The sequence below is a fragment of the Rhinopithecus bieti genome, unplaced genomic scaffold (assembly GCF_001698545.2).
Source record: "Rhinopithecus bieti isolate Rb0 unplaced genomic scaffold, ASM169854v2 scaffold_51747, whole genome shotgun sequence".
NCBI classification, from domain to species: domain Eukaryota; kingdom Metazoa; phylum Chordata; class Mammalia; order Primates; family Cercopithecidae; genus Rhinopithecus; species Rhinopithecus bieti.
The window spans coordinates 44145-55287 of NW_016820090.1; the positions used below are offsets into that span (position 1 = coordinate 44145).

The 11143-nt window shown below is 38.7% G+C and overlaps 1 protein-coding gene across 1 annotated transcript; it reads right to left on the reverse strand.

Annotated features, from left to right (window-relative positions):
• Positions 1 to 706, reverse strand: LOC108520152 (fumarate hydratase, mitochondrial-like; the record flags this gene model as incomplete). Its single annotated transcript, XM_017859421.1, has 1 exon — positions 1 to 706. A coding segment is annotated over exon 1 (678 nt), but the record flags the coding sequence as incomplete, so codon positions are not given.
• Between the last annotated feature and the right edge of the window lie 10437 nt (positions 707 to 11143).

The following is an 11143-nucleotide window of genomic DNA, read 5'->3' on the forward strand; positions in this document are numbered from 1 at the left end:
CTCTTTGGATTTTGCATCAAGAGCATCATGTAACTTCTGTAGTCCTGGTAACAGTACTTCATGAACTTCTATTGCAGCAGCAATGTGCATTGCTGTGGGAAAAGTATCATTTGAGCTCTGGCTTTTATTAACATGATCATTGGGATGCACAGGTATCTTGCTGCCAAGTTCACCTCCTAACATTTCAATTGCCCTATTGCTAATGACTTCATTTACATTCATATTTGTCTGAGTTCCTGATCCAGTCTGCCATACCACGAGAGGAAAATGATCATTTAATTTACCTTCGGCTACCTCATCTGCTGCCTTCATGATTGCATTAGCAATCTTTTGATCAAGACCATAATCCTGGTTTACTTCAGCAGCCGCTCGCTTCAAGATGCCAAAAGCTTTAATAACGGGGATTGGCATGCGTTCTGTCACACCTCCAATCTTAAAGTTCATCGTAGATCTCACGGTTTGGGCGCCGTAATACTTATCATTTGGCACCTTTAGTTCGCCAAAGGTATCATATTCTATTCGGAAGGAATTTTGGCTTGCCATTCGAGCCGCGTTCGGGGACCAAAACGAGGGCACGGCCGCCCCACCTAAGCCGCGAGCCGAAGCTGAGGCTGAGGCTGAAGCTGGAGGCCGCACAAGGCGACGCGAGCGCGCGAGGAGCCGGAGTGCTCGGTACATGGTGCTGAGGCAGCCTGGGTAGAATTTCTGGGCCATACCTAGAAATATTTCTAAGGGATAAACTTGATGACTCTTGGAGCAATGGTATACATAGTGTTCAAAAGGAGATGATTCTTATTGTGCCATCTACATGGAGTCCCGCAGTCCTACAAAATTCCCACAAGATTATTCTTTGTCGAGATAAAGCTGGGTCACTGCTTTATAATACATAGGAGTGCCCACAAAATTACAGTGAAAACAGATTTGGCATGCCCCCTAAATTCTACAAGTGACTTTGACACATACAAGAAAAGGCAGCATCGTTTAGGTTGGCAGTATAGACTTTAAAGTAAGGTTTAGGTTTGAGTTTTGACTCCGCTGTTTACTAGGTAAGCAATCTTGGGAAAATTCTTTAATGTCTGTAAGTCTCAGGTTACATCAGCAGAAAAAAATGGTGATTATAATATTAGCTACCTCATACAATATTTGAGAGGATTATATGATCATGTATGTAAAGCAGTAGCTACTCCCTGTTACAGATGAAGCACTCGATAATTAATAGCTGTGATTATTATATACAAGGATTAAGATATTATTTTGCATGATACGCAAAGAAACCAGCTCATTTACAAATTTGTAAAAGATTTTTTCCCATGGAGGTTAAGCATTAAAGTTGACTAAAATCTCTATATTTTTATTGTTAAAAAATAACTAAAATTTTGCATTAATTTTAAAATTTAATTTTATACAAATGACTATTATTAAAACCCTCCCTGGCATGGTTATAAGGAGCATGGGCTCTGGAATCAGACCTTCTGGATTTGGATATCATCTCTACCACTTCCAAACTACTTGGGCAAGCCCACAGCTTCATTTTCATCATTTGTAAGGTGGAGATTATAACAGAAACCAATCTTTATGTGCATTGAGTGGATTAAATTCGATGAGACAACTTAAAGCACCCAGTGCAGTGCAGCGCAGTGCTTAAAACAGAATAAATGCCCAATAAATATTCCCTTCAAAAAAGGGGAAAAAAAGTGATAAACATAACTTTAAAACAACTACTTATTTTGTGCAATGTTCTCCTAAAATCTCAATAGTAATAAACATGTGTGTGCATATGTTTATATATACATACACATAAATGGATATATATATTTGTTTCTGCTTTATTCAACATTATTTCATATATACTTTCCCATATACCATATCAACGCAAGTCCATACATATACTTTTCAAATAATAGCTGTTGAGGTATTTCCTTGAACTGCTTTTGGAATATTTGGAATTATTTTCAAAAGTTGCACTGGTCATGGTGGCTCATGCCTGTAAATCTCAGCCACTGGGGAGGCTGAGGCAAGAGGATCACTTGAGGCTTGGAGTTTGAGACCAGCCTGGGCAACATAGAGAAATCCCATCTTTAAAACATTTTTTGCCAGGCACAATGGCTCATGCTTGTAATACCAGCACTTTGGGAGGCCAAGGCAGGTGGGTCACAAGGTCAGGAGTTCGAGACCAGCCTGGCCAATATGGTGAAACCCCATCTCTACTAAAATACAAAAAAAAAAAAAATTAGCTGGGTGTGGTGGCATGCACCTTTAGTCCCAGCTGCTCGGGAGGCTGAGGCAGGAGAATTGGTTGAACCCGGGAGGTGGAGGTTGCAGTGAGCCGAGATGGTGCCACTGCCCTCCAGCCTGGGCAACAGAGCAAGACTCTGTCTCAAAAAAAATTTTTTTAAATATATGTCGGGCACGGTTGTATGCACCTTAGTCCCAGCTACTTGGGAGGCTGAAGTGGGAGGATCCCTTGAGTCCAGGAGCTTGAGGCTGCAGTAAGCTGTGATTGCAACACTGCACTCCAGCCTGAGTGACAAGAGCGAGACTCTGTCTCTAAAAAATAAATAAACAAATAAAACAACAGAAAAAGTTGCTATTATTAATAACACTGATATAAACATCTTTATGCAATGCACCTTATTTTGGGGGAAGGGAATTTTGGGCTGTATTTTTTAAAGTGTAAATACCAAGTTAAGAGGTATATAATAGAGACAAGAGGGCTAACTGACAAAATGTAAGAGACACTACCCTACAGGTTCCAAACACAGACAAGTTGGTTAAAAGTAGCAACAAAAATCCCCACAGTTTTTTAAAAAATGCGTAGTTGAGCTTGAAAGCAAACAAAGGAAATGTCTAGAGGTTAGAAACAAAGAGGAAAATCACAGCCAGAACAGAGTAAAGAGTTGAAGCCCAGTGGTCCATAGACAAATCAGATGTAAGACAAAGTCTGGGGTATTTTTTTTTCTTTTATAAATTAAGGTAATAAAGTAAAATCACTATTTTAGTGTATAGTTTTGCAAGTTTTAAAAAATGCATACAGTAGTGTAACAACCACCACAATCAAGATAAAGAACAGTTAAATCATTCTTCCATGCTCCTATGTAGTCAAATCCTTTTCCACTCCCATGTGGCTTGGGTTTTCATGCCCTACTGAAATGGGTAGGAGGCCACAGATCCAGTTTGTAGATAGTGAGCTGGATTTGGGCTTCCTGCAAAAAGGAGTACTAGAAAAACTCTGATCCTTGGCCTAGGAACGTGGTCCTGAAAGCAATACATCTGTTCTCAGTTGTGGATTCTCCACGAAAAATCTGCACTGTGCATGGGTGCAGGATCCATACACATACTACATATATGGCATGGAAAATCAAAGCTCAAAAAAACCCCAAAAGACTAAAAACTGATCTCAAACTGGTAAATTCTGTAGAAACACTCCAGAAGCAAACACAAAACTGTCATGTAGTGACATTTCCACAACCCAATGTACGTGCAGAATTCTTAGGAAAGAGATTATAACAACAACAAAAAAATCTCTTAAAGAAGAGATTATAACAAAAAATCACAAAACACACAAGGATTCTCACTACCAAATAATAATAATAATAATAATAATGTAATGACAGGAAAATTTATTTCCACAGAAATTTAATTCAGTAATCTATCAACCTAAAACTTGATACTCAGCTGAACTATTATGCAAAATGAGGATGAAATAAAGATATTTTCAGGAACTTCAAGACTCAGTTACTATGTACAGAACTTCAGTGAAAGAATCACTAAAGGATGCATTCTGGCAAGACAAATTATAACCAGAAGTAAGAAGTATAATGTCATTAAGCATGTTGAGCCTACTATTTTAAAGAGTTTTCACTTATGTTCATAACCAAGATTGACCTATAATTTTCTTGTACGATCCTTGTCCATGTATTAAGTTTATACAAGCCTCATAAAATAAGTAGGTCATCCAGATAATCATGGTGGATTAATGAAACCTATTTATCACCTCTTCCTTACAGACTCCACCAAAATAACATAAAAGAACAAAACAGAAGTAAATCCACAAGGATAAAGAGACTAGGATTAGAGAAGGGCAATGCAGGGAGGGATCTTCAACTAAGTCATTATTTTTAAGATCTGAGGCAGGCCAAGCACAGCGGCTCACACCTGTAATCCCAGCACTTTGGGAGGCTGAGGCGGGTGGATCACGAGGTGAGGAGATCGAGACAACCTTGGCTAACACAGTGAAACCCCATCTCTACTAAAAATACAAAAAATTAGCCGGGCATGGTGGCATGCACCTGTAGTCCCAGCTACTCGGGAGGCTGAGGCAGGAGAATCGCTTGAACCCAGGAGGTGGAGGTTGCAGTGAGCCGAGATCGTGCCACTGCACTCCAGCCTGAGCAACAGAGCAAGACTCCGTCTCAAAAATCAATCAACCAATCAATCTAAGGCAAATATCGTAAAATGTTAAGCTATGACTAAGCTGGGTTGTAGGTACATGGTGATTACATTTTTCTTTGTAATTTTCAGTTATGATTCAATATTTCCAAATGTTAAAAGTACATGGAAAATAAAGAAGTTAGTTTCAGAAAGTGATAGGTGCTCTAAAGGTGCCTCTAAAACTTGAATGTGCATATGAACAACCTGAGGCATTCTAATTAAAATTCGGATTTTGAATCTTTAAGTCTGGCATCGGGCCTGAGATTCTGCATTTCATTTTTTATTGCTATGTAATAGTTGTACATATTGTTGAAGTACATGTGATATTTTGATACATGCATATGATAGCATAAACAACATATACAACAAGGTAATAATCAAATAAAGAAATATTTAGTTTTTCTTTGTGTTGGGAATGTTCTTTCTTCCAAATGTGGTATACATACACAATAAAATATTGTTCAGCCATAAAACAATGAAATCCTGTCATTTGCAGCAACATTGATGGAACTGAAGGTCATCATGCTAAGTGAAATAAGCCAGGTACAAAAAGACAAATACACATGTTCTCACTCATATGTGGGAGTTAAAAAAGTAGATCTCATGAAGGTAGAGGGTAGAATAGTGCTTATCAGAAGGTAAGAAGGGCAGAAGGGAGGGACAATGAAGAGGTTGGTTAATGGGCACAAAAATGTAGTTAGAAGGAGTAAGATTTAGTGTTCTATAGTACAGTAGGGCAGGTGACTATAGTTAACAATAATTTATTGTATAGTTCAAAATAGCTAAAAAAGATTCTGCAGTTCTAACAACCTCTCAAGTAATGCCAATGCTAGTGGTCCGTGGATCACATTGGAATAGCAAGATTTTAGGGTAAATAACACAAGGCAATGGTGATACAGAGTGGTGGGGACAGGGAGTGGCCTCTTTAGATAAGGTTCTCTTGGAAAGCTTCTCTAAGCAGGTGACATTTGTTTTGAGACCTGAATAAGAAAAGTCATTTAAAATCTACAGGAAAGATATTCCTGGTAGAGGGGAAAGCAAGTGGAAAGGTCCTGAGGTGAGAATAAATTCTGGCATTTTTTAGAAACAGAAGACCACTGTGGCCTTTTTAAATTGCTCAAGTGTTTCTTCCACATTTCAGGTGTTATTAAGTGAAAAGAGCATTATGTTTGGAGTAATAAAACCTAGATTTGGTCTCCATCCCATTAGCTCTGTGGCCTCTGACCTAGTCACAACTTTTCTTAGCCTCGGTTTCCTCATAAATATGGTACTATTAGTAAATAATACCTATCTTCCACGGTTGATGTGAGGACTAAATGAAATAAGGTATGACAAAGCAGATTGTAAGTTACAAAATACTATACACATTTAAGTATAATTATTGCATACACAAAGTGCTATCATGTGATCTGTGATTGTAGCAGATATTTATAGCAGCTTTTATTGTGTATACCTCTGTCTCTTTAATTTATGTCAGACAGTTATGTGTCAAGTTATTACAGGCTGAGTTGGCCTTTTTGTTGCTGCTCTTCCCCAGCAGTGTGCAACTCTTATTATGCTTCACGTTCTATTTCTGGGTGCCCTGGAAATTTTCTTTGGCTTATTTGGCAAACAAATATTTGCCTCACTTTAGCTCATCATAGAGTAACTACTTGGGTATTCCAACGTTATTCACACTTTTTGATCAAAATAGTTGGCTTACAATGAACACTACTTTTGGAAAAAAATAATTTGGCTCCATTCAAAGAGTTCACAACTGGGTGGTAAGATTCAGTGGCGATATTCAGCCCTAAGAGAAATCATTAGTAGAGTCTAGAGTTTCTCTAATGTATACTGTAGCTATCTTAACACGGAATACATGCTGAATAAATATTTGTTGATGACAATATAGTCATTAATAAGAGACCATTACTGATCTACCGTCAACAATACAATAAGAAGCTAGAAACATCCAATTCGTCACTAAGTCCTGCCAATTCCATCTCTTAATTGCCCTGCAATCGATCTACTGCCACTGCTACTGCTAGGTTGAGGCCTTTATTTTATGACTGAACTATTGCATTAACTTCATGACTTCAATATGAACTCCGTCCATTCCAACCATCTCACTTAAGCCTGAGTAGCTTAATGGACATATACATCTGATCATGTTACTCTCCTGATTAAAACTCTTCACTTCACTCTTCACTGGCTATAGGATAAAGTATTAACTTCTTAGAATGAAATAGAAAGCCCTTTACCTTCAGGTCTCTGTTCACTCAGGTTAATCTCCTACTACTTTCCCAAACTCCATAGACTCCTGAACCTGAAATGTTTTCTTATGCCTTCATGCTTTTAACATGTCTTCTTTACACGTAATTCCAGTCAACCTCTTCAACTCGAGTTCTATTTTTCCTTAAATAACTAGCTCAAGCATCCCCTCGAATGAATTTCAGAACAAAAAAGCTAACTGCATGAGTTACAAATTTCTGTTTTTCCTTATCAGACTTACTAGTCCAAAGTACCTCTTCATAAAAAGTCCATAATTATTTGTCTCTTTTGTGTGAAAAGTTGGAGAATGCAGCAATGAATATAAAATTGCAACTACATTATTGTCTCCGGGGTTTCAGGTAACATTTACAACTGGAAATGCAGTTTCCTAGATAACTGTAAACATATTTTGACATTTTGTTTGATAATAGTGGTGACAAAAGAATATAAGCCTGTCCTTAAACATGGATTTCTCTCCATACATTTCACTTTACCACCCTTCAGTCAACCTAAGCGATTTATCAAGAATTAGGTACGCTGCAAAAACGAAAGCGAAGAGCCAGAAAGAGTGACAAAATTAGTAAAGATGTCTGTAGTCTGTGTGTGTGTGTGTGTGTGTGTGTGTGTGTGTGTGAGTGTACCACGAGCAACAGACCAAAGGAAAACTGCCCCAAGGTTTGCGTAACAGAGATCAATCAGCAAAGTAAAAGTCCTTACAGGACGGAGAAGCAGTAAATCTCACAGCGCAAGCCTCCTCCCAGGGGAAATTAACGTCTGTAATTTAACCTTTTCTTAATTCAGAAGAAAGTGGAGATAAGAATATGCATAGGGAAAATGGAGAGAGGGGAGCATGACATTGAGTTGGAGGAGGTAAGAGAGTAGAATGACGACATGGGGTTGACAGATTTAGCAGATACAATATTTGGGACACATGTACGAAGAAATGATTCCTTGTTTATGTGAAACTGAAACTTGGTAGGCATCCTGTATTTCATCTGGCAACTCCAGGAAAAGAGAAAAAGACAGTGTTACTCCAATATTCCCGGTTGTGTAAGGAAAACAATCAAAGCTCGACCCTAATGAAACAAAAAAAATAGAAGAGGCTGCGCGAATGCATCCGAATCTTCAAACAGAATCCATTTCCGGTCTGGGGCCCTGGGAAAACAAGGAGAGGAGAGACAATTAAGGTAGCCGAATTCAGTCCGCCAGTGTCCCATAATCCTCTTGTCTCGGTTCCTCTTTCCTCGCTCAAGATGGCGCTGCTCGCGATGCATTCTTGGCGCTGGGCGGCCGCGGCGGCTGCTTTCGAAAAGCGCCGGCAGTCCGCGATTCTGATCCGGTCTTTAGTCTCTGTTAGCGGCTCAGGTCCGCAGTGGAGGCCACATCAACTCGGCGCCTTGGGAACCGCTCGAGCCTACAAGGTGAGATGCCACTGACATGGAAGAATAGGGTGAAGGGCAAGGGGACCTGTAGGGAAAAGGTTGCCCTCGTGACCTCGGGGCAGCGAGAGCACTAAGAAGAAAGTCATGGCTAACTCGGAGCAGCAGTAAGTGAAGGAAATTAACGTCAGTAATTTGAGGAAAGGGCGAAGAAGAAAACCTTTTAGTTCAGCAAAGGGAAACGGGGCAGGAGGTTCTGGGCAGAGGACACCTGGAGCGCTGGAGTCTCTCGTAGGAGTCATAGTTTTTCTCTCATATTAAGGTTTGGGGTAGACACCATTCCCAGCCTGCTTACCTTTCTAAATACGAGGAAGACTGGGTTATTTTCCCCCATTAGTAATGGAATTTGGGACAGTTTATCTGTGGTTCAGATTTTACTCAGTTGGAATTAGCAATTCGGAGAGCACTGTAATGACAGTAAGCTATCGATAAACAAGTGGCGCCAGTTAACTCCCTTGCTGACAGGCGTGCTTCTTGATAGGCCAAAACCATAACTATCTTTCCAAAACATAGACTGCCTTAAAGTCTTATATAAATATGATTGTCGTAGATCTGAAAAATACAGTGATGTTCTCTGCTCACAGGTTATTTTGGAAGCCATAGGCTACTTATCCTTAACTTATGAATGTAGCTATGGTTGTAGTACCTCTTAATATTTGAGTCCATTATTACCTCTCACTCAGGAACGGTTTTTAAAAAAATTATTTGTACTTAACTGTACTAAAGCATATCTTTTTATTTTCTGTGTATTGACAAGAGGTTTAATTGCCACCACTTATTTATCAGTATCACTTTAAAATATTGTCAGCTTTGTATGAGAAACAACCTCTTAAATTTTGATTCTTCGTCTACAGATATTTAACGTCTACCTTGTACATAGCCCTGTGCTAGATAATAGGGTACTAAGAGAGACATACAGTTATGCCTTCAAGGATTGTACAGTTTAGTTAAGGAGATTGGATCTATGCATTACAAAAATAACTGAAAAACACAGTGGTGGGTTAATTAGCAAATGAATAGTGTGTACAATAAAGGCTATAGACATCCAGAGGAAATAACGATAACCATAAAAGTAATGGTTTTTGTTCTGTAGTTCTCCAATAAGGCAGATGAAGTTAAGGACCAGATTATAGAGAGTATTTCATGCTGGTGATAGAACTCGGGAGAATATTCTGAACAGGGAGAATAGGGAATGACACTAAGCATGTGGAAGGCTGATGGAATGAAATTTATGATTCAGTAAGTATTGAACACTTCTACAGGAGCAAACAAAATAAAATATAAGTCCTGTCTTTAAAGAGCTTAAAATCTAGTGGGAAATATGTAAATTAATCAGCAATTAAAATATAGTGGAGCTGTGTAATAATGGGAAAGGTACAAGGTATGGGAGAGTATATGTGAGGGGTATTAAGTCTAATCTTAAGGTAGAGAAGATTGCCTTGAGTAACCGATACCTCAGGCAAGAGCTGAAAAATTAGAAGCTAGCCAGTTAAAGAAGGAATCGCATGTGCAAAGGCCCACAAGTCAGAGAGAACACGGACCTTTTATAGAACTGAATGTAGTTAGACTGTAGTGAGTCATTCAAGATAGGAAATAGCAGGAGATTAGGCTAAAGAAGCAAATCCAGATGATTTTATTAAGGTTTTAAAGTATTTTATGGTTGAAAGTTTCTAACACATGATCTCGTGGGAATGGTTTTTGTTCTGTAGTTCTCCAATAAGGCAGATGAAGTTAAGATAAAATTTGTAGGACTTTCTTAAGCTGGAAGAATGAGGGGGAAGAGGGAAAAGGAGAAGTTATTAGGAATCTCAGAGGAGGCAATGGCAATACAAATTTAGCTTTCTCTCTTTCCATGAACACTATCTCCACAACTTCCTTCTTCCACTCTTTCCTTTACATCCTACCATTTCCTTTAGTTACCATTTCCTCAGTGTACAAAACAAGGGAAAGATGTTACCTTTGTTTTCTGTTTCTTAAAGGCATAGAACTCTTGCCATCCTTGTTTTAAAATATGGATTTAACAGGGTGAGAAAGGAATGATTACAAAATTTTCAAAGTAGAAGCTGAGGTAACCTGAGGTACCTGCAAATTCGTGACTTGTGATTAAGATTACAAAATAATTATTGAATTCATACTTTTAGGACAATCATTAGTATATAGCATAATATTTTAGAGCTGAAAGGAACCTTAGAGCAGTGTTACGAGATAATGTTAGTGGGTTGGATTAGCACTATTTTAGATGAAATTCAGTAGAATATAAAGAAAATAGCAGTGCTTTTTACATCTTAGGTGAAATATTGTTTCATGAACTTTTACGTGTATATATATATATACACACACATATATATACACACACATATATATATGCACACACACACACACAATCCCACATGTATATGATTACTGGAATTCATTGTAAAATGTATTTCTCACCAAGTATATGCCCTAGAGCTGGGCTGTGGAATATGGTAGTTCTTTTGGATAGGTACTGTTCTGTTTTCATTTGTTGGTCTGACCTCATGGACAAAGAATGGGAGCTTTAATTTCTCCCAGTAGCAAGTTCCACCTTCCCACTCTTCCGCCATTGGCTGCTAAGAGTTAACCGAGTAGATAAAAGTTAAAATGCTTTACTCCTGGCTTTCATGTTAACTGAAGTGGGAATCTAATAACAACACTAGGAAAATAATCCTCCTATTCTACTTTTTAGAGGTTCTAGTTCATATTTAAATTTCATAATATACGATGCCTATGAAGAAACTACAGTGATTACTCAACAGACCCAAAATGTACTAAAAGAATAAAAAACAGAACTTATCCATCCTGGCTAACACGGTAAAACCTCGTCTCTAGTAAAAATACAAAAAAAAAATTAGCCAGGCGTGATGGTGGGCGCCTGTAGTCCCAGCTACTCGGGAGGCTGAGGCAGGAGAATGGCGTGAACCTGGGAGGCGGAGCTTGCAGTGAGCTGAGATCGTGCCACTGTACTCCAGCCTGGGTGACAGAGCAAGACTCCATCTCAAAAA